Below are 23,365 nucleotides of genomic sequence, written 5' to 3' on the forward strand. Positions count from 1 at the left end.
GCGGCGCCTGCGTCCCCACTCCCCTGCTCTGAGCCAGCGACGTCTCCTCAGGGGCCCGACAGAGGCTCCTCCCGCGCCCGGCTCAGGGGTGCCATTGTTTGCTGAGGGCCCCTAGGGCAGGCTGTGAACCCCCAGCATGGGGGTCACCATGAGAGCTCCCCCAGGGCCGTGCCCGGTAAACTCTGCCTCCCCCCCTCGCAGATCGAGTACTTCAACAACCAGATCATCGTGGACCTGGTGGAGCAGCCGCACAAGGGCATCATCTCCATCCTGGACGAGGCCTGCCTGACCGGGGGCCAGGTCACGGACGCCATGTTCCTGGAGTCCATGAACACCAAGCTGGGCAAGCACCCCCACTACACCAGCCGCAAGGTAACGCCCCGTGGGCACCTCAGGGCCCGGGCTCAGACGGGTTCAGGGCTGAGCCCCACCGGCTAGGTGGGTGGGGGCTGGGCTGCCCGTTGGGGGGAAGACAAAGGGCTCAGGAGCGGGAGGGAGACCGGGTCCTGCTGGGAGGGAGAGGCCCTTCCGGGGCGGGGAGCGGGGGCTGTCTCAGGGAGCTCCTTGGATTCTGCAGGAGCGGGGCAAATTTAGCCTCCCTGTAACCTTAACCCCTCCAAGCCAGTGCCCCCCCCTCACCCCCACAGGCCCCAGTGCTTCTGGCTGGAGGGGTGGGAGGTTCCTCTCCCCTGAGTGGGGGCTGGAGGGTCGCTCACTGGTGCATTCTGGGTATGCTGGCACCTCGGGGGCTGCCCGGTTCGTTGGCCTGGCACTGGGTGTGAGTGCAGGTGGATTGCTGGGGCGTGGGGGAAGGGGTGGTGCAGGGCAGGTGTATCAGAGTATGGGGTACTGGCCTGTCTGCGGCGGTGCCCAGAGGGGTGATGGGTACCCCCCCAATGCGTGGGCACCCGACGCTGGCTGCCTGTGCCCTCCCGGCTCAGCCCACCGTGTGTTCGCAGCTCTGCGCCATCGACAAATCCATGGAGTTCGGCCGGGATTTCCGCATCAAGCACTATGCCGGGAACGTCACGTAAGTCCTGCCCCTGCCCCCCGGGGTCAGGGTGACGCCCAGCGGGCAAAGGAGCGGGGTCCCACCTGGCCGCTTGGCATCTCTGTCCAATAGGGGCCCTGGCTGGAGAGAGGCTGACCTGGAGGGCTGGTGGCTTAGTACCAGTCTGCAGGGGTGGGAGACTGAGCCGGGCAGGCCGAGGGGGGCCCCTCCCGGGGCGCGGGGGGGGGCAGATTGTACCCTGCACACTGGCCAGCACTTCCACCTGCAGACGGTCCCAAGGGGCTGGTTTCTCAGCGGGTGGCTGCTCAGCCCTCTTGGAAACCAGGCCGGGTCTGGCCCCTCTGAGGCCTCTCCAGGCACAGCTCAGATCCCCAGCCCCTTGGCAAGCTCTTGGCCTGTATCGTCCAGTCAAAGCCAGGGGCTCCCCCTGCCCCGTCAGGAGACTTCCCCCCAGCCTGGCCGGGCTCACGGGCAGCAAGCGCTGACCTGTTCTGCTCTTTCTCTCCACGGCTCTCGGCAGCTACGGGACCCCCCCTCGGCAGGCTCGCGGCCTTCCCTCGCTAGCAGACCCCGCCGCTTGTCCCTCACCCCGCTCTGCGGCCAGTTCTCAGCCCCTTTCTCCAGGCCCCGGCAACATTGGTCTTGTCTCTGGCCCGGCGTGCTGCTCCGGGGGCCTCTCCCCTCCCCGCCCCAGGATGCGCTGGGCTCTGGGCCCGGAGCTAGGCCGGCCGGGCGAGGGACTGTCCCGTGAAATTCTGGGCAGATCCCAAATGCCTCCCGCCGCTGATCCCAGGAGCCATCACGACCAGCCTCCTCCTAGCCCGGACCAGGCATCTCTCGGGGGGAGGGGTGCCCCGGTGGACTCCAACTCCGAGCCTGTCCCTAGAAGGGGAGACGAGCATGCGAGGAGCCGGCTGGGGCGTAGGAGCCTCCTGACGCAGGCCCGTGGGGGAGGCTGCCCCCACGGCCCCTCGCACGCTGCATTGCCGTTCACAAGGAGAGCCGCCTCCGCAGGGCTGCTTGCTCAGAGATTCCAAGGCTCGTTGTTAGCTGGGCAGGGGGGAGGCCTGGGCCCTGTGTCAGGGGAGCTGGAGTCAGGCAGAGGAGTCAAGCCCACAGCCATGGTCCGGAGCGCAAGCACAGGACCCGGGCCATGTGCGCTTGGCTCCCTGGGGGTGGGAATGCACGGCTGGGCAGGAGCAGGCATTGCTGGCTGTGCACCTGGGCGTGAGTGTGTCTCCCCGTGGGGCGGTGCTTGTGCACTTGCGAGTGTGCGATGGCATGTTGGGCGTGTGCATCTGGCGTGAGTGCATCTCCCCGTGGGGCGGTGCTTGTGCACATGCGAGTGTGCGATGGCATGTTGGGGGTGTGCATCTGGTGTGAGTGCATCTCCCCGTGGGGCGATGCTTGTGCACGTGCGAGTGTGCGATGGCATGTTGGGGGTGTGCATCTGGCGTGAGTGCGTCTCCCCGTGGGGCGGTGCTTGTGCACGTGCGAGTGTGCGATGGCACGTTGGGGTGTGCATCTGGTGTGAGTGTGTCTCCCTTTGGGGTGGTGCTTGTGCATGTGCGAGTGTGCGATGGCATGTTGGGGTGTGCACGTGGGCGTGAGTGCGTCTCCCTAAAAAAAAAAAAAAAATATATATATATATATATATATGGAGATGTACCTATCTCATAGAACTGGAAGGGACCCTGAAAGATCATCAAGTCCAGCCCCCTGCCTTCACTAGCAGGACCAAGTACTGATTCTGCCCCAGATCCCTAAGTGGCCCCCTCAAGGATTGAACTCATAACCCTGGGTTTAGCAGGCCAAGGCTCAAATAACTGAGCTGTCCCCCTCTCTTGGGGCTGTGCTTTTGCACATGTGTATGTGTGATTGCATGTTGGTGGTGTGTATGTGGGCATGAGTGTGTCTCCCTGAGGGAGTTGTGCGTGTGCACACGTGTGTGTGCGATTGCACGTCAGGGGGATCTGGCAGGAGTGTGTGTGTGTTTGTACATGTGAGTGTGTTTTTGTGTGTGTGCGTGTTTGCATTGGGGGGGTAAAGGAGAGGAGGGTCTTGGGGGAATCCCTCAGCCCCTTGGGGTGTCAGTCACATCACCCCTCTCTCCAGCCCTGTCCGGCTCTTCCCCCGCGCTCTGACTCCGTGCGGGCAAAGGCAGTCGGCAATCGCTCACACACGGCCCCGGGAGGCTGGAACCCGCTCGGTCGTGGGGAGGGAACGGTCCTCTCTGACTCTTTGCAGACCTCCCACGGGACATGGGCACCTCGAGTCAGCCACCTCTCTAGGGGGAGGGCAGCCTCCTCCCCATCCCCCAGGGTGTGGGGGGGCTGCAGTGTGGACCAAGGGGGTTATGGGTGCATGCTCAGGACACTGAGTGCGGCAGGATGCAAAACCGGATGCGCCCTGCACGATCAGGTGACCCAGGTGCCACCCTTTCAAACTGCCTGTGAGGACACTGGCCCTTTAAGCCTTAAAGGTGCCACAATCATTTTTAGTGGGAAAACCCCCAGGGTGGGATAACCACCAGCCCCTTCCTCCCCTAGCAGGATCCCGGCTGCAGACCATCCCGGGCTGAGGGGTCCCAGTGGAGGGACAGCACCCACCTCCCCATAGCACAGGGAGCAGCTGGTGTTGGAGGTGACCTGGCCCCCATTTCTCTGAATTGCAGGTACTCGGTGGAGGGGTTTATCGACAAGAACAAGGACACCCTCTTCCAAGATTTCAAGCGGTTGATGTACAACAGGTGAGGGCTCCGGGTGCCTGCTGCAGGCCCATGGGGCTGAGCCTCGCTGGGCATGTGGGGCCTGGCCTCCGCTCCGGGGAGGGGGCGAGAGCCGCAGCAAGAGAGATCCTGCGGGATCGGGCTGGCTGCCCTGACACCTGCGTCCCCTGTCAAGCCACAGAGCAGGTACGGTGCAGGCATCTGCCCCCAGCAGGGTGTCTCGGCCATGACCTAGCGGGGAGCTCGGTCTCCAGGCCAGTTAGCCCTCAGCCTCCCTGCCGGGGCTCCCAACAAGGGGGCTAACTGTGAGGATGGGCCCCTACTCCTCTCCTGCAGGCCGCCCATTGGCAAGCAGCAGGCCGGCTTTGACCAGTGGGAGGGGCTCTGGGTCCTTTTCCCCTGACTGAACCCAGGGGGCAGAGGGGAGCGATAACGGGCTGGGAGCTCCTGGAGCCGGAGCAGCCTGGGGGCAGTTGGGACAGGATCCAAACCCTGGCTGGGTTCCCTCGCACAGGGCAACAACAGCCTTATGGAGCCTCCTAACTCCTGGGCAGCGCTGCACATTCGTCTACGCCAGTGGGTGCCGCTCTTCCTTTAAACGAACCCGTGCTGTGGCTCTATCTGCGGAGCCTTGGATCGGGATCTGGGCCCTGTGGCCCGTTTCCGTCTCAGGGTCCTGCTCCCCCTGTGTCTCTCCCGGCACCAGGGATCCCGTCTAGGCAATGGCCCAGGAGGCTGGAGGGAATACGGGGGAGGGGAGGAGAGCTCTGCTTCGAGGTGGTGTAGGTGGATCTTCCACAAAAGTCTCCAGCCTACAGTAACTCCCTGGACAGCTGGGACGAACAGGGCCCGTGCTCTCCCCTCACCCTGGCGTCCCCGTCCCTGAGCGTCGGCTTCCCGGCCCCTCACGCCCCTTGGTGATCTCTCCCCAGCACGGACCCCGTCCTGAGGGACATGTGGCCGGAGGGCGAGGTCAGCATCACCGAAGTGACCAAGCGCCCCCTGACGGCTGCCACCCTCTTCAAGAACTCCATGGTGGCGCTGGTGGAGAACCTGGCCTCCAAGGTAACCTCCCCACCCCCACCCCGGCTCCTCCTCGGTCATCTGCTTCACCGGGGCCCTCTGGCTGCTGCCAGCGGTGAGCAGGGCTGGCCAGAGGTCCCACGGTGCCCTGTGTGACAGAACAATAGGATACCCCACCTCCCCTGTGTCTGGACTGGGAGCCCGGAAGGACCTTCCCAGGGCAGTCAGGGAGCTCGGCCTGGGCTCCTGGGGCCAGTGTCATCCAGCAGGCAGGGCCCTGGGTGGAGCTGGCCCTACACAGCCACTGAGCTTGCATAGGCCCATGGTGGCCACTGGCAGCATGTAGGGATGGGAGATTGGCAAAGGTGGGATATCCCGAGATGGGTCTGGGCCCAAGGCCTCCCTCCGGTTCCAGGCTGGATTCTGTGTCCCTTAGCGGGCAGAGCCGAGCCCAGGCAGGCTGAGGTTCAGGATCCGGCCTCTCCCAGGTCTCAGGGAGTTCTGAACGGCCCGTCGGAGGGGAAGGCTCCGGCTGTCGGGCCAGAACCTGGATCCAGGCTTGGCATTTGGGGTTATGCTCTAACACTGCCCCTGCACCTCCCCTTCCAAACACGTCTGCCGCCTGGATGCTTCCCGGAGCGCCCCGTCCCTGAAGGGCCCAAATCCCAGGAGAGGGGCAGGCCTCCTGGCATTTCCAGCCCCACACGCCCAGGCTGCCCCTAGCGCACATCCGAGGCCCCGCTCCTCGCCCTTCCAGCACTGACCCCTCCAGTCACAGAGCCGCCCCGTGGCCCCCTCCCTGCCCAGCTTCTTGGTGCCACCCCCCACAGGTGGCAGCATGGCTGGCCAGCAGGACACCCAGCCCTACATCTCCCAGCCGCTCTACTCCCCAGCAGCCTGTGAGCTTGCTCGGTGGCTGGGCGCTGTGGTGGTTGGGCAGGGGCGAGACAGCTGGATGGTTCCCCCCACCCTTCTGCCCTTGTCGCCATGTGACGGTGGGATAGCCCTGATGGATGAGGTCTGGGAGCATGCCATGCTTGCTCCTGCCAGAGGGGGAGCTGTTGAGTGGCACGAGGGCCTCCCTCCCCAGGAACCGGGTCCTCTACCTGCCTCCGCCCTCTGAGGCTGCTCCCCTCCCTCCCCGGATTGGCCCACTGCTCATTTGATTGGCTAACTGATGAGTAGCTCCACCCGGGCTTCTTAAAGGGCCAGCTCCTAAGAGGGCACTGTTAGCACCTGGAGCGTAGCCACCTGTCGGTTTGATTCCTGCAGGTCAGCCGGGTCTGGGTGCGAATCCTGACTCACTCAGGAGCTGAGGGCCCCTGAGATGGACCTGACAGGCTGCCTGCTGGTTCCTAGCCAGAGCCAAGCAGCAGATTGGCCAGTGTAGCCGATCCTAAACAGCAGCATCCCCCAGCCTGTGTAGCCCTCCCAGACCTGGTCCTGCCCTCCACCGACCCGCTGCCCCGGCCCCAGCCTGCACACGCTCCATTCAATTCGCCGTTTCCTTTGGTTGTTTCACTGCGAGGATCAAGACCTGATTTAAAGGGGAGCGCGTGTATCTGGCTGAGCGGAGACACGCGGGGACCCCAGCTGCCTTGGCAACAGGCAGCAGTGAATAATACCCGTGAATCATTTGGCATTTGCTCCCATTTCTGATCAGGAACCTGTTCCCAGAAGCTGCAGCAGCTAAAATTAGCCCTCGGTAGGAAGAGAAGTAGCGAGAGGCGGGGGAGGGAGCCAAGGAGAGGGTTGGGGGAGGGGAGCCCAGATGTGTGCCGCTGGCCCAGACAGACGTGCACGTGGATCCGCTCTGGCACGGAGCCACCCAGACAGGCATGGGCAGAGGCACACGCCTGGCTGCACCCCCAGCCAGACACGGCCATGCAGGCAGAGATGTGTGCACCGACAGAAGGACATGTAGACACGTGGCCACCCAGACGTACATGCACGGATCCCCGCAGACTTAGAGCGAGAGACCCACAGCCATGGAGGTGTGTCCGTGCGATTGATGCACACAGGGACGCGCACTGTCTGTGTACGCACACTAAAGCAGACCCACACGTGCCTAGAGACACCCCCAGCTAGCCAGCCCTTGTTTGGCTGTGAGGATGGGACTCGGCTCGGGCTTGTGGCATAGGTGTTGGAGGAGAGCTGGCCTGGGCTGCGCCTGGCACTGGAGAACACAAGCCCCGGGCGGTGCTGGATTGACTGTTTCTCACTCCCCGCTCCTCTAGCTGCTCATTAGCTCTGCCTGGGCACCTGCTGCTGATGCTGTCACTGGCAAGCTGATGTCTCAGCCAAATTTAGCTCCAGTGTGAGCTGCCGCAAGGCTCAGAGCCGTGATTCTGTCTCCTGGATCAACCCAGCTGGAGCGGAGGAGCTGCCTGTCCCCATCACATGGCCGCAGTGCTGCTCCCGTTCACCGGAGCCCCCCGAAGGAAACACTATTGTAACAGGTTGCACTGTGCTGCACACTAACCCATGAGAGCACCACGGGGACAGCTGTGAAGTGGCTCCTCTGCTCCCAAAACACAGCCCCTACCATCTGAGCTACAGGAGAATCCCTTTCAGCAGTGTGGGACTTATGACACACAGCTGAGCAGTTCTGATCTGTCCAGCAGAGGGCAGTGGTGACACACACACGCACTCACCAGCCACGTACAGCACAGCCTGCCCCTGGACGCCGCCCCCACCACCCTGCCCAGGGAGCTCCCACGGGGTGTTAGGAGCGGGTTGGCACTGTACATCCAGGGCAGGACCGGAGCAGTGGGGTGGGCAGGGCTCGCAGGAGCTCATCATGCTCTCAGCTGGCCCCTCTCCTCCCTGCAAGGCCAGGGGAGACGCTCTCCCACGGCCCTGACTGCCCTCGGGACGGGGGTGTTGTCCCTCAGGGGCGCCTGCCCTTGCCGGATCTCTTTTGGCACCACCTGGCTGCTTTGGGAGTTGGGGGCTGCCATTCAGTTGGGGAACACAGGCAAGGCACTGCCTGCAGCTCCCCTGGCACTGCCCCCCAGCTGCCCACTGCCAGGTTCATGGATTTCCTCTGGTTGCCCCCTCCCCCTCATTGAGTTCTGTACCGTGCTCGTGGGGAGCTGAGTGGGGCAGGGGCTGTGTCATTCCCCGTGGCCCGGATCCACGGGGTCGGGGCTACACCCCCCGCTTTGGAGCCGTGTCTAGGAGAAGCCCTTCAGTGGGCCGCGCCCCCGGGCGTCTTGCCCTTCCTCCAGGGTTGGCCACGTGCCCTCAGCCCCTTCGAGCCTGAACGTCTGGGTCTCCAGAACCCCCCATGAGCTCTCCTCAGTGAGTCTAGCCGAGCTGAACGCCTGAGGGAGACCTGCCCACTCTGCAGGGGCTAACACGCCTCGCCAAGCATGGGCAGTGCCATTCCCACGGCGCTGGCAGAATGGGCGGGTTTCTCGGTCGCCTGGCATGCAGCCTAGGAGAGCTTAGCCCAGAGAGCTGCAGGTCTGGTCAGCCCAGAGCCAGGCCGTGCTGAGCCCCGGCTCTGTCTGTCTCCGTCTGCCCGCCATGGTCAGCGCCCCAGTGAGATCCCCGAGACCTCCCAGCTCACACTTTCCCAGGCCTTGTTCTCCAGCCGGGGCCTGTGCTCAGCTTCCTTGCAGAGAGGTGGGGAAATCCCCCTCCCTCTGGGTCTGTGGTCATCAGGCCTCAGTGGCCCGGTGATTGGCTTTGCCATCTTCTTGGATTCTCCGTCGATCAGCCTCAGCCAGTCGTTTTTAACGCCCCAGCCCGGCTCAGACAGCTGGGTGACGGTCATACCTCTGTCTGCCAGCCTGCCCTGAGAGCACACAGTCCCTTCTGCCCACTGGGTAACCATGCAAGCTATAGGGGAAACTGAGGCACGCAGTGGCATCATAAAAATATTACAGAAAATTCCCATTTCGTCACCCTGCCCCGCTCACACGTGGCCCGGGCATGCCAAGGGGACAGGGATGGACCATGTTGAGGGGGCAGGGATGGGCCAGGCCTGGCTGGTTCTCCTCTCGTTGGAGCCAAACTGCAGCCTCAGCAATGATCGTTGTTTCTCAGGCTCCAAAGCTCTGAAATGACCCGGCCGCCCAGACCCCAGGTAGACGCCGCCTGCCCCTGTGAAGAGACATATGGCTGGGTAGGGGGTGTGAGCATCACCGCCCCTTGCTGGGTAGTGTGTGCTGCGGCACACAATTGGCCCTGGGCTTGGCGGAGTGGCCAGCAGAGCCCAGGCCGGGCTCTCTCTGTGGAGCCGCAGTGCCATTGCATTCACCCCGTCGCTCCCCTTGGAGGGGCACGTTTCCCCTCTGAGGCGGCAAGGCTCACGCCCAGGCCCCAAGCGCACCCTGCCGCTGCCCCAGCCCTGCTGGGCTTCCACCTGCACCTCCGCTTCCCAGCGCCTGGCGTGCCCCAAATGCAGCCCCCTGCCCTGCTCCTTGGCTGGCCCTGGGCGGCCAGCCCCGTCAGCGCCCCCCGGCTCACCCTGCAGCTGGGGGATCCCCCAGGGCAGCCCTGCCTTTCCCAGGCTTCTCCTGGGTTGGTCTCTGGAGACAGAGGCCTCGAGGGGCAGAGCTCATCCCCAGAGCAGGTGACCCCTCCTCTCTCCTCCCGTCAGCCCTGGGCCTCCTTCCCCACCGGTCCCCACATACGACCTGGCCTGGCACCACTCCCCCTGCTCCCTGCCCAGCCATGCTGGGGCTCCTCCCGACACCCCCTTCACTGGCATCCCCTCTCCAGAGCCTCCCCGCCCAACCCCCTGCCCCAGAGTGATGGTCCCAGCAGCAGCTCGAGGACCCCTCCCGCCCCATGGTTTCAGTGACACCCCCTCCTCTCCCCCCAGGAGCCCTACTACGTGCGCTGCATCAAGCCCAACGACCAGAAGTCGCCGCTGCTCTTTGACGCCAAGCGCTGCCGCCACCAGGTGGAGTACCTGGGCCTGCTGGAGAACGTGCGGGTCCGCAGGGCCGGCTTCGCCTACCGGCAGCCCTACGACCGCTTCCTGCTCAGGTACCTGCCCCCCTGCCCCGTCCCGCCCCCGCTGGCCCAGCCCCCCCACCCTGTCCCGCTCCCGCTGGCCCAGCCACCCCACAACGTCCCGCTCCCGCTGGCCCAGCCGCCCCACAGCGTCCTGCTCCCGCTGGCCCACCTGCCCTGTCCTGCCTCCACTGACCCAGCCAACCTGTCCCACCACTATAGCTCCCTGCTGCCCCCTGCTGAGCCTCCCCTTCCCGCCCCCGCTGACCCAGCTGTACCTCCCCATCCTGCCACCATTGGCTCCTGGCTACCCCACCCCATCCTGATTTTGGGCTGTATTAGTAGCAGCATTGCCAGCAGATCGAGGGACGTGATCATTCCCCTCTATTCGGCATTGGTGAGGCCTCATCTGGAGTACTGTGTCCAGTTTTGGGCCCCACACTACAAGAAGGATGTGGAAAAATTGGAGAGTCCAGCGGAGGGCAACAAAAATGCTTAGGGGGCTGGAGCACATGACTTATGAGAGACTGAGGGAACTGGGATTATTTAGTCTGCAGAAGAGAAGAATGAGGGGGGATTTGATAGCTGCTTTCAACTACCTGAAGGGGGGTTCCAAAGAGGATGGAGCTCGGCTGTTCTCAATGGTGGCAGATGTCAGAACAAGGAGCAATGGTCTCAAGTTGCAGTGGGGGAGGTTTAGGTTGGATATTAGGAAACACTATTTCACTAGGAGTGGTGAAGCACTGGAATGGGTTACCTAGGGAGGTGGTGGAATCTCCTTCCTTAGAGGTTTTTAAGGTCAGGCTTGACAAAGCCCTGGCTGGGATGATTTAGTTGGGAATTGGTCCTGCTTTGAGCAGGGGGTTGGACTAGATGACCTCCTGAGGTCCCTTCCAACCCTGATATTCTATGATCCTGCTGCCCCCTGCCGCACCTCCCCTTCCCGCTCCGTCCTGACACCAGTCCCCACCATGGGTCAGAGCTGCCCCTTCCCTGGAGGCCAGCCCGGCTGCTCTCCATGCTCAGGACCCCGCTGTCTCCATGCTGTCTCCATGCTCAGGTATAAGATGACCTGCGAGTACACGTGGCCCAACCACCTCATGCCCACGGACCAGGAGGCCACGCGGGCCCTCATCGACCAGCACGGCTTCCAGGACGACGTGGCCTATGGCCACACCAAGATCTTCATCCGCATGCCCCAGACCCTCTTCTGCCTGGAGCAGGAGCGGGCCCAGCTCATCCCCATCATCGTGCTCCTGCTGCAGAAGGTGAGGGGGCACCGGGGGGCGCTGCTGAGCTGCTCTGCCCCCCCCCCCGGCAAAGAGACGTGATCCCCTCCGTGTGTGTGAGGGAGTGGGGGCTAGAGGTTAGAGCAGGGGGAGCTGGGAGCCAGGACTCCTGGGTTCTATCCCCAGCTCTGGGAGGGAAGTGGGGGCTAGGGGTTAGAGCAGGGGGAGCTGGGAGCTAGGACTCCTGAGTTCTATCCCCGGCTCTGGGAGGGGAGTGGGGGCTAGGGGTTAGAGCAGGGGGGCTGGGAGCCAGGACTCCTGGGTTCTATTCCTGGCTATGCTGCTGACTCGCTGTGTGACGGCGGGCAGGACACTCCCCCACTCCCTGCCTCAGTTTCCCAGCTATGAAATGGGCCGATGACCCTTCCTGACTCAGCGGGGGCATGGCGAGCATAAATGCCATGCTCTCTGCGTGGGGCTCCCACGCAAGCGACTGTTTGTCCCTGTCTGTGCAAGGCTTTGAGATCCTCGCACGGACAGTGCTAGAGAAGGACCAAGTATTACGGCCATTCACAGCACCCACGCTGTGGCGGCATCAGCCGGGGAACGGGTCCCAGGGTGGTGGTGCCCCCACCTGCCTGCTTGGTGGCCTCTATGAGCCGAGTCTGCCAGGTCTCAGCCCAGTGGAGGCGTGTCCATGTCCTGAGCCCCACCCTCCAGGTTGGGCCGCGTGTGCTCGGGAGCCAGGGGTTGTCCGTCCCCAGAGCTGCCCCGCGGGGGCTTTGCCATGTGGGTGGGGTGAGCTGCGGTCTGATCCCTCCCATGTCCCGGTGCCACAGCCCCAGCTCTGGCAATGGCTTCGCCTGGCGCCTGGGAATGGCCCCTCCCCACTCCCGTGCTGGGTCAGGAGGACGTCAGGGTCCATCAGCTGCTGTGCTGTCGGAGCGGATTAGCAGCAGCCTCTCGGCAGGTGGGAGAGCGAGGGGGGCACCGGGGTGTTCTGATCCCAGCCACCCATCGGGCGCTGAACCACTGGGAAGGAGTCAGGACACAGGCACAGGGGGAGGGCAGGGAAGGGCGGGCACTGCCCGTGATCCGGCAGGAACCTAATGGAGCCGGGTTGCTGGCAGGCGAGGTCAGACGAAGGGGGCGCAGTGCCGAGGTTGGGCCCCAGGTGCTCGCTCTGCCCGAGGGTCCAGTCCCTTGACTGTGCTTGCCCCGCTCCAAGCCCCCAACCTCCTTGACTGCCATGGTGCTGCTGCTCCGCGGGGGCCAGCCCCCGACCCCTTTACTATCTATAGACGTGGCACCGTTAGCCGATTTCCCGACAGCCGACGACGCGTCTGGCTGGGGAGCTTCTTAGTCACGTCAGAAGCAGCCCGGTGACGGGCTGATGGGGAGCGCTGGCGCCGGAGTCCTCAGGGCCCGAGTGCCAGCATCTGCAGCACTGCCCGGTCCCCGGGGCGAAGGGAGTGAGGCTTGGCCGGGCATCCCCGGCACCCCAGAATGTCTACGTGTCTCTGGGTGGCCGCGGGAGAAGCTGTGGAATTTCCGCCCCGCCCCAAATCCCCATTTCTCAGCGTTTGTCCCCAAACTTTTGTACAATGAAAAATCCCAGAACATTTCAACTGGGAAACGTCAAAGCGTTGTTTTTTTTATCAACACCAGCCTGTGTCCACCTGGGCCACCGTAGTGCCCTCGGGCCCCTGTCCTCCCTTATGGACCCTGCCTCTGTCCGGACTACATCTCCCAGAAGGTTTGGTTCAAAACTCTTCAGGCAGCCCAGGCTGGGCTCCCAGGCCCTAGAGCCGGTGTGCTATGGGCTGCCTTTTTCCTGCTGTCATTCCCTCTGTGCTTTCACTCCAATGCCAACAGCTCCTTCACTTCCTGCCCTAAACGGCTGTGCCGCATTGCCACATGCGAAACAGCTGCTGCATCCCACCCCAGAGGTGGCTGCCCTTTGGTGGTGGGTAGAGGGATCCCCGTGTGCCTGGTTTGTAAAGGGCTCTGGAGTCCTCCTGCGGCAGAGAGAGGAGACATGGTGTGGGGCTGGAGATGGCTCCATGGTTTGTGTGGCTCCAAATGCTGGCTGTGAGGTTTGCTCCTGATGGCCGCAGGGCACTGGGTGTGGGGTCCTGGGGGCTGGCAGGTGGGGCCTTGCCAGCAGAGGTGTGACTGGGTCTGTGTGTCTGTCCCAGGCGTGGCGGGGGGCCCTGGCCCGGCGGCGCTGCCGGTACCTGCGTGCCATCTACACCATCATGGGCCATTACAAGCGGCACAAGGTGAAGACGTACCTGCTGGAGCTGGTGCGCCGCTTCCAGGGGGTGCGCAGCATGGCCGACTACGGCAAGAGCGTGGAGTGGCCTGACCCGCCGGCGGTGCTGGCGCAGTTCCAGGAAAACAGCAAGCTGCTCTTCCGCAGGTAACGCCGGGGGACAGAGGGGGCACCCTGCACGCAGGCCCTGCTCCCCCCTGGGCCCCTCGCTGACAAGGCTAGAATCAGCCACAGTGCAGCCTGGCAAGCGTCCCCCGCCACCCCAGCTCGGCCCACGCCCCTCGCTCCTGACCCACAGCCCCCCCGCCAGCCCAGCTCGGCCCACGCCCCTCGCTCCTGACCCACAGCCCCCCCGCCAACCCAGCTCGGCCCACACCCCTCGCTCCTGACCCACAGCCCCCCCGCCACCCCAGATCGGCCCACGCCCCTCGCTCCTGACCCACAGCCCCCCCCCCCCGCCAACCCAGCTCAGCCCACGCCCCTCGCTCCTGACCCACAGCCCCCCCGCCAACCCAGCTCGGCCCACGCCCCTCGCTCCTGACCCACAGCCCCCCCGCCAACCCAGCTCGGCCCACGCCCCTCGCTCCTGACCCACAGCCCCCCCGCCAACCCAGCTCGGCCCACGCCCCTCGCTTCTGACCCATAGCTCCCCCCCCCTGCCACCCCAGCTCGGCCCACACCCCTCGCTCCTGACCCACAGCCCCCCCCCCCCCCGCCACCCCAGCTCGGCCCACGCCCCTCGCTCCTGACCCACAGCCCCCCCGCCAACCCAGCTCGGCCCACGCCCCTCGCTCCTGACCCACAGCCCCCCCCCCGCCAACCCAGCTCGGCCCACGCCCCTCGCTCCTGACCCACAGCCCCCCCCCCCGCCACCCCAGCTCGGCCCACGCCCCTCGCTCCTGACCCACAGCCCCCCCGCCAACCCAGCTCGGCCCACGCCCCTCGCTCCTGACCCACAGCCCCCCCCCCGCCAACCCAGCTCGGCCCACGCCCCTCGCTCCTGACCCATAGCCCCCCCCCCCCCGCCACCCCAGCTCGGCCCACGCCCCTCGCTCCTGACCCACAGCCCCCCCCCCCCCCCGCCACCCCAGCTCGGCCCACGCCCCTCGCTCCTGACCCACAGCCCCCCCGCCACCCCAGCTCGGCCCACGCCCCTCGCTCCTGACCCACAGCCCCCCCGCCGCCCCAGCTCGGCCCACGCCCCTCGCTCCTGACCCACAGCCCCCCCCCCCCCCCCCGCTGCCCCAGCTCAGCCCACGCCCCTCGCTCCTGACCCACAGCCCCCCTCCCCCGCTGCCCCAGCTCGGCCCACGCCCCTCGCTCCTGACCCACAGCCCCCCCCCCCCCCCCGCTGCCCCAGCTCGGCCCACGCCCCTCGCTCCTGACCCACAGCCCCCCCGCCCCAGCTCGGCCCACGCCCCTCGCTACTGACCCACAGCCCCCCCGCCAACCCAGCTCGGCCCACGCCCCTCGCTCCTGACCCACAGCCCCCCCACCAACCCAGCTCGGCCCACGCCCCTCGCTCCTGACCCACAGCCCCCCCGCTGCCCCAGCTCGGCCCACGCCCCTCGCTCCTGACCCACAGCCCCCCCCCCCCCCCGCTGCCCCAGCTCGGCCCACGCCCCTCGCTCCTGACCCACAGCCCCCCCCCCCCCCGCTGCCCCAGCTCGGCCCACGCCCCTCGCTCCTGACCCACAGCCCCCCCGCCCCAGCTCGGCCCACGCCCCTCGCTCCTGACCCACAGCCCCCCCCGCCGCCCCAGCTCGGCCCACGCCCCTCGCTCCTGACCCACAGTCCCCCGGATACCCCAACCGCGGACCCCCCGCAGCTCTGCCCGTGCCCACCTGACTGATAGGCAGTGATTGCTTCATCCCTACGGGATTCGCCCAGTGGCAGCCGGGCGCGATGCTGTCCAATAAGCCGAGGGGAGCAAATGCAGGCCCCCAGCTCGCAGCCTGCCCGGGGGGGATGCCTTGGGGGGGGCTGCCCCCCAGAGGCCAGGGTGCTGCGCTCCGGGGCAGGCCAGGAACCTAGCAGAGCAGCCGGGATCCCTGAGCCCCCTCCCCTCGCTGCAGGTGGCGAGCCAGGCAGATCGTGAAGAACATCCCTCCCTCGGACATGGCGCAGATCCAGGCCAAGGTGGCGGCCATGGAAGTGCTGCAGGGCTTGCGCAAAGACTGGGGTTGCCAGAGGAACTGGGGCCGGGATTACCTGTCGTCGGTGAGTGTTTGGCCGGGGAGCTGCCCGGAGCCCGCTGGGCCAGTGATGCTGGCAGAGTGGGTTCGGGATGGGAGGCAGGTGGGGAAGTGGCGTGGCCTTGGTGATCCAGCAGGGGGCGCTGCTCTCTTGGCGGGGAGCAGGGCATCCCCCTGCTCCCAGGCTGTGAAAGCAGCACTGGATGAGGTGGGCGCTGTGCTCGGGGGGGCGTCCCAGCTGGGCGAGGGGGGGGGGAGGCAGCTGCCCGCCCGAGCATCTGCTCTCGCCGCCCACAGCTGCTTTCTGCTGCCAGGCTGCAGTTGCCATAGTGACAGGCTCCCGTTAAAGCCCCGTTTCTCCCTTTGTTTCTCCCGGGCTGGTCCCTGTGCCCCCATGCACCCCCTCCTCTGGGCTCTCCCGGCTCTGCCCCCTCGCTCCTCCCATGTCCGGGCTGAGAAGGAATGGCTGGGGGGCCCTCGGCTCATGCAAGCCAAGCAGCATGTGGCCAGGAGGAGACCCCGGGAGCGGTGCCGGTGACTGTGTTCATCTCTGTGAGTCTGTGCCCCTGTACAGTGCAGGGGGCGCTGGTCCGCCCGCAGGAGGGGCCCACCTGTCACTGAGGAGCCTGGGCGCTCCTTTAACTATCTGGGGGGCCTGGCCAGATTCCAGCTCTGAGGTACGTTCTGGCTCCCATTGTGGCTTCAGCTGGATGCAACGTTTTCTTTGATTCTTTTTTTTTGGCCACGTTGCTGCGGGATGTTAAACAGCAGCTGCGTCCCACCCCAGAAGTGGCTGCATTTTGGTGCTACTCCATCTCCATTCCCCCTCAGCCGGCTGTGTGGTGCGGCTGCCTTCTGCCTAGTGCCAGGCTGAGTGCCAGTATGCAAGTCCTTCTCTTTGCCTCCCCAGTTGGTACTGCCAGGGTGACTCTGAGCTCTAGTGCCTCTCGGTCACCGGGCTGTGGGCAGAGTGTGTGGGGGGTCACCCGCCCCCCACTGGTCTGGGCCTGGAAACCAAACTCCCCATCCCTCCACGGTAGGGTCATGTGCCAGGCAAGTTGGCAACTGGGCTGCGGTGGGGTGACAGGTCTCCCCGGGCATCAGGATCCCCACTTCAATTATGCCAGCCTGGACCAAGCGCTGCCCACCCCCACGCTGCCCGTGCTGGGCATTGACTGGCCTCTTGTTCTCCTCTGGCTCAGCAGCCTGCCAGGAGCAGGTGCCTCCTTGCTACACTGAGCGTCCTTTTGCTGCCTACTTCCTGCGCTGGCAGCTCTTCCCCGGGCTGCGGCTCAGCTCCCCAGAGGGGCCCCAGTGTTCCTCTCCCCCGGGACGATCCCAGCGTGGATCCGGCTCTCCCAGCCAGCACGTTTCAGGGGGACTCCATTGGGGGGTGCACGCGTCTGGCTGTGTTTGTGTGTGGCCGGAGACCTGCACCGGCTGGCTGTGTGTTCATCTGGGGGTGGATGTCTGCACGGGTGTGCTTTGGGCAGGCATTGTGTGTGTGTGTCTGTGTGAGTGAGAGCAGGAGTTTTGTGTCTGCCTGTGTGCATGCGCTCCGCTGGGTGTCTGTGTGCGTGTAGCGTGTCTCCGTGAGAGTGTGCTGGGCATGTTCTGGGTGTGTCTGTGCACACGTGCACGGCTCGTGTCCGGGGGTGTGTGGGGCGGGGAGTTGGGGCTGTCCCTGGCTCTCTGAGTGCTGCATCTCCCTGAGCAGTGGACATCCACATCCCAAGATGCACCTGCCTTTCGCCGGGAATGGGAGGTTGTCTCCAGCAGCTCTCGCTTGGGCCCTCAGAGAGGCTTGATTGTTCCTCCCCAGCCGGCAAAGCCCCACGCCGCTGCCGGCTGAGAGCATTGGCTGTGTGGGACCCTGCCCACGGGGGCTGAATTAACCCCACAGCTGGGCCCGGCCACATGGCACTTGCTGATCGAACGGGGCCCATGTGGTGGAAATCTCCCGGCCCCTCCAGTGAATTCACCCCGGCAGGGCTCTGAACACCGGGACGGTCTCCACAAGGAGGCACGAGTCAGGGGAGCAGACGCCCTGCAAGCCCCTTCCGGTCATGCCGTGCCAGGAGAGGAGTGTGTGTGAGTTTGATTTGGGCCTGATTCTGATCTCATGCTGCCTGCTTCACTGTCTCTCCTGATTTACACTGCTGTGGCTAGCAGCAGGATCAGGCCCTTGTGTCTAAGCCGAGAGTAAAGGCCTCTGCGGGTGGCTGCTGCGGTCTATAGTTTTATGCTAGTTCGCCACAGAACTGTACTGGGGAGGAGATCATAACAGCTCTTCGATCGTGCCCTTCGATCAAAGTGCTCCACAAATTCAGTGCACGCCGCTGGAATGCAGCCACCTCTGGGGTGAGCTGCAGCAGCAGCTTAATAACATGCAGCAACACAGCTGCGTAATTTAGGCCAGGCAGTGAAGGATCCTGTATCCACTGGGACCTTTAGGAATGAGTTGGAGGAGAGGAAGCCAAGGAAGTTGGCTGTTAAATGTGTCGGTGGGCTCTGAGGCAAAGGGAGTAACCAGGCCCCCAGACTGGAGGTGTAGCCTGGCTCTGCATAGAGCTGCACCCACTGAGCTAACACTTTCACTAAAGGTGTAATCAGCCTGTGGAACTCACTGCCACAGGATAATGCCGACACCAAGAACTGAGCAAGATTCCAAAAGGCTGTTTATCTGGCTAACAGACTATCCAGAGTGACCATTGTTAATGCAAACACACTCCTGCTTCGGGGCTTAAACCAACCTCTAGTGTTTAATGGTCAGGGGGAGACCTACTGTGGGGAGCACATCTGCTTCTGCGGGATCCGACACCTTCCCCTCCAGAGCACCTAGCGCTGGCCCCTAGGAGAGCCGGCAGGCCGGACTAGACTGTCTTCGGCCTGACCCAGTTTCTGTGCACCCAGGGTGGACACTGGCACTTTGATTTAAACCTGTTTGGCTTTAGTGAACTCACAAGTGCCAGCTAACGTGACGAAACCGGCTCCAAACCAGTATGAGAGCAAGGCACCGGGGCCTTCGGATCCCAGCTGCCCATCAGGCATGGAGAGTGAACGTACGGGGTGGGGGCACCAGTTTAACTCAAAGGGCTGGTAAAGCACTGCACGGAGCCAGGGCCATCCAGGGGCCTGTCAGGATGCGGGAGAAGAGTGAGCTCAGGGCTGGGGAGGCATCAAGGCCGTGGGAGAAGGCAGAGAGACCCTGGACCCGGAGGGTGCTGCGAGGCAGCAGATCCCAGCTGGGCATGGGTGGGCAAAGGGCTGGAGACTGAGTGGGCCGGCTGGGATTTTCTCCTCCCCACGGGCATCACTTCAGTGCTGACAAACAGGGAAGAGCGTCAGCAGCTGACCCCTTGGCCCCACCGCGTGGGTCTCCCAGTCGAGTGCCGAGCCACTCCTGCTCAGCTCCAGGGAGCCGGTGAGCACGCAGCACGTGGTGCTACCGGCACAGTCGCGCTGAAGGTAGTGAAAGCCCCTTCCCGCGCCGTGCCGAATCAGCCGGCCTCCCGCACAGGGAGCTGTGCCTTCCCGTGGGCGTGGGGAAATCCCACCGCAGCCCCATCTGCCTGACGGAGCCTCTCCCGGGTTCTGTTCTGCTCTCCAGGTGGCTGAAAACCCTGTCATGGCCGCCCAGTTCGCCAGGAGGGTGCAGGCCCTGAGGGACAAAGTGCACTTCGGCTCGGTGCTGTTCTCCTGCCATGTTCGCAAGGTGAGGAGCCTGGCGCGGCAAGGCCCCTGGGGGGCTGGGCCCCCCTCTCTCCTGCCATGGCCCTGCTCCGTGCGCTGGACAGTGCCTGCCTCAGCCCCTCCGCCCTGGGGAGATCCCCAAGCCGGCAGGATCCGGCAGGAGTTTTGGGCCCACCTGCAGTCCATGATGCTGATAGGCCATTTCCCTCCCCCCTGCCCTACAGGGACCTTATTCTGCAGGGTCCTCAGCGCCCTCGTTTCTCCGAGCAGCCGGGGGCGAGGGGAAGGTTGGGGATCGGGTGTCCATGACAGTGGAGCACTGAGCGGCTGCTCCTGGGAGGGCAGGAGGGAGCCCCTCCCGCCCCGGCAGGGTTGGGGCACAGGGGAGGTGGCAGGGAGCTGGGGACCCCTGGGCTGGCCCAGCCGCCTGCCTCTTGCTCAGGGCCCTGGCTGTGATTCTCCCCGCACCCCGGGTGACTTTGTCTCCCCCGCCATGCAGATCAACCGCTTTAACAAGAGCAGGGACCGGGCCATTCTCGTCACAGACCAGCACCTCTACAAGCTGGAGCCCAGGAAACAGTACAAGGTGATGCGGACCCTGCCTCTGAGCACGGTGAGAGCCCTGCGAGCCCTCCCATCTCCCTGGTGGATCAGCAGCAGGCTGGGTACCACAGCCAGCAGCCCTGATCGAAGCCATGTGGGCAGAGCAGGGATGGAGAAGATCAGGCTCAGCTGCTCTGTCCCCCTTTCAGTGATGGCTGGTGGCAGTAGTGGGATTTCCCCAAGAGACTCCTGAACCCCAGTGCGGACAAGCAGGGTGGTTGGGGAAATGCTGGAAGTTGATCCAGAAGCAGCTGGGAAATGTCCTTTCATGGGGAAACCCAAGACCTGGGTAATAAGGCAGAATCCCAAATGCCCTTCCCAAGATATTCGCCACAGCATCTCTGTTGTGCTAGGCGCTTTTCTTCAGAGTCCATGTCCCTCCATAACACCCCGGCGCTCTTCTAAGGAGCGCTGAACTGAGCAGCAAGCTGAGATGCAGGGCACCTGTGGGCAAGTCATTGCATCAGCGGCAGAGCCAGGAACTAAACCCAGGATTCCCGACGCCTAGTCCTCTGCCCTAACCACTAGCTGCTGCTCCTTCCTGCTGCCCCCTCTGTGGTGTTACAGTGAATAGAACTGGGGGGCAGAGGGCACCATGCTGCTCCAGCATTAAACCTGGACAGGATGCAGCGGCAGCAGCATCACCACCCCAAACGGTCAAAAATCATGAGACAGGCCTCAAACACTTGCCTTGCTCTGCAACTTGGGGCATGGGTTGCTTGGCAGGATCATCTAGGCATCGCTCACCAAATCAATTCCCTGCTGTCGCAGGAACCTCAGCCCCTCCTCTTCTCTGTATAATCACATGACTCCGGGAGCTGGGGATTTAATAGAAACATCAAGTACTGCAAAGTTAATGATAAAGGCACAAGAGCTGGCAACGCTGGGGCAGGAAATAGTCCTGCGCTTGCAAGGTGACAGATTAGATCACCTGGGCCCTTTCTATCCTTAACTACTGTGCCCTGGAGAAAATTCCCCTCTCCGTGGGGGGCTGATCTGAGGGGAGATGCCTGGTCTCTGGGCACAACGGACCACTTGGCACATGGCGAAGAGGAACATGTGATCTGGAGGGGATGACATCACCTGGACCCTGCCACATCTCCTCCCATCAGCCAATCAGAATACAGAATCATCTCCATGCGGAACAAACACTAGCCAATTTGCCATCTCATTGGCTGATGTGGTGGCCGGTTGTGGGTGGGCTTAGAAAATGAAAGACCAATAGCAAAGGGGTGACCGTAGACTCCCAGCTACCATGCTTCCCTTTGCCCCCTGGTGGCCATGTGGGGAATTGCACCCTGCCCCCTGCCTCAGTGAGGGAGCATGGCGTGTCACTAACCCGGAGCGTGTTTGTCCTGTGCAGGTGACGGGGGTGAGCGTGACCAGCTGCCAAGACCAGCTGGTGGTTTTTCACACCCAGAACCACGACGACCTGGTCATCTGCTTCCATAAGATGCAGCCGGAAGAGGACAACCGAGTTGGGGAGCTGGTGGGGGTGCTGGTGGACCACTTCAAAACGTGAGTGATGGCATTGGTGCAAGACACAAGAAGGGACAGGGCAGGGGATCGGGGCACGGCTGGGTCAGGGTGTGGATGGGAAAACCCCGGTAGTGCTGGTGCTCTTCCCTAGGAGTCAGAGATGAACCCAAGGCTATGGTATGGTGCTCAGGGAGGTGCTGTCTTGCAGATCGGCTATAAAGTAGGACCTTGACTGTTTGTGACCATTACAGATCTTGTGATGTTTTAGGGCTCAGTCCCCCAGAATCCAGGCTAAATAATTACATTCCCCTTCAGGTATCATCCGAACGCAATAGTCTAGATTTTCTCTCCTAAACTCCGGTGTAGCTGTTGCTGTGTGCAGTCGAGCAGCTGCTGTGTTCCACCCCAGAGGTGGCAGCATTTCAGCGCTGAGCAGAGTGGCATGACTCCGGTTCTGGGTCATAGCCCTCGCAGAGGATAACTGCAGCTAGGGCCGGGGTTAGTACTTGGCTCGGCCCTGAAGAAGCCTGCAGTTGATGGCAGCTTCTCTTGGGAGAAGGAACTGATCAGCTTGAACCTGTTCCCAAGCACTAGGGGCCTGCACGAGACAGTGGTGGGTCGGGGGGCTGGGTGACCGGAGCTCTGGCCCCACTGGCCCGTTCAGACTCTGGCTCCCCAGACAAAGGCCACCAAACGACTGTCAGCTGGTCACTGTCATTAGGCGGCTCGAGGTGACCGGCAGTGGCTAGTGGATCTGAGCCACGCCCGGGAATTATCCAGCCATGGTGGCTCAGTAGTTAACGTGTTGGGCTTGAAATCCGCCGGGGCTCCCCCGACCCGTTCAAACCTTGCTCCCGGTGGGGTGGGCCTGGATTATACAGGCTGTCGGAGGAGAGGATCCCAACGGTCCCTTCCGGCTCTGTAGTCTATGACCCGCTCTCAGGCACCGGCAGCGCCTGGGATGGATTCAACCCCACAACCGAGAGTCGAAAGGCTCCACGGCCCGTTACCAACCCCCGAGCCCTCCCGCCCGTGTCTGCGCTGGCAGGGAGAGGAGCGCCGGTCCCTCAGTGCCGATCTGGAGTAGCTCCATTGGCAGGGATGCTGGGCATTGATCCTGGGCGGAGGAGAGCTGAGGAGGCTGCTGGCGCTGGTTCCTGGCTGGGGGCAGGCGGGGGGCGTGCAGGCCGAGGGGGAACCGGCTGTGCTGCCTAATCTCCTAATCAGGCATTGTGCGAAGGCACGCGGGCCCATTGCAGCCTCCAGTTGTCACGGCAGCAAGCCTCAAGGCCAGGAGCGGCTCCCTGCCCGCGGGCTCCCATCTGGGGTGGGGGGTTGGGCAGGATTAGAGAGTTCTTCCTGAACCTGCTGGCCCCGCCACTGTGATGCAAAGCAGGTGCGGGAGCTGGCTGGGAGGGGGCTGAGCCCGGCTCCGGGGGCATGAAGCCGGCTCCAGAGCTCCCAGGCTCCGCGGGTTACAGCCAGGGGTGCTAGTGAGCCTTCGCCAAGGCTGTGGGCTGCTCCCCTCCCTGGCCTCCAGGGAGCACCAGGGCCCGAGCATGGAGACCGGGGTCTCTACAAGCGGGTGTGTTCATGTGGCCGTGCTGCAGAGCGGCTGGGTGAGGGTGTGCGCCCGGGGGGACAGAACAGACCCATATGGAGCCATGTGTGGGTGGGGGTGTGGGTGGGCATGCAGAGGTGTGTACATGCATGGGGAGGTTGTGAGAGGGAGCTCGCCCCCTTTGTGGGGCACACCCCCAGCTGAGCTGAGTGAGGAGCCCAGGGGCAGGCAGGTGATGTGGGTCTGGTTCTCCCTTTGGCCGGCTCTGGCAGTGCCACACTCTGTGCCCAGTGCCACGGACAGGGGCTTTGTGTCGGTAGCATGGGCGGGGGCCGTGCTGTGGGGCGGAGGCGCGAGAGGCCGCAGCATGTGCAGGTGAGGGCAGCATGGTGCCCACTGCAGAGTGAGCCTGGCGGACGGGGCACTGCTGACCCCCACGGGGCTGGCTCTGTGCCGGCAGTCCGTGCCACTGCCCACAGCGGAGCAGCAGGTGCCAGATGGATGTCTGTCTACCGGAGCCCCCGAAGGATTGACCGAGGGAGGAGAGTGGAGAGAGGGGGCTGGGGGTGAGCCGGCGCCATCTGCTCTCGGCAGCTGCT

General features: G+C 64.1%; 1 protein-coding gene across 1 annotated transcript in view; it reads left to right on the forward strand.

The window, feature by feature from the left end:
- Positions 1–23,365, forward strand: part of MYO1G (myosin IG) — a 64,723-nt gene that overhangs the window by 23,516 nt on the left and 17,842 nt on the right. The window contains exons 11-21 of the mRNA XM_065397809.1: positions 202–372; positions 960–1,030; positions 3,687–3,761; positions 4,673–4,805; positions 9,598–9,764; positions 10,792–10,999; positions 13,159–13,382; positions 15,311–15,455; positions 19,041–19,145; positions 19,623–19,736; positions 21,090–21,244. Coding sequence (XP_065253881.1) covers positions 202–372; positions 960–1,030; positions 3,687–3,761; positions 4,673–4,805; positions 9,598–9,764; positions 10,792–10,999; positions 13,159–13,382; positions 15,311–15,455; positions 19,041–19,145; positions 19,623–19,736; positions 21,090–21,244 — 1,568 coding nt within the window. The remainder of the gene's footprint in view (positions 1–201; positions 373–959; positions 1,031–3,686; positions 3,762–4,672; positions 4,806–9,597; positions 9,765–10,791; positions 11,000–13,158; positions 13,383–15,310; positions 15,456–19,040; positions 19,146–19,622; positions 19,737–21,089; positions 21,245–23,365) is intronic.

The sequence above is a fragment of the Emys orbicularis genome, chromosome 2 (genome assembly GCF_028017835.1).
Source record: "Emys orbicularis isolate rEmyOrb1 chromosome 2, rEmyOrb1.hap1, whole genome shotgun sequence".
Lineage (NCBI taxonomy): Eukaryota > Metazoa > Chordata > Testudines > Emydidae > Emys > Emys orbicularis.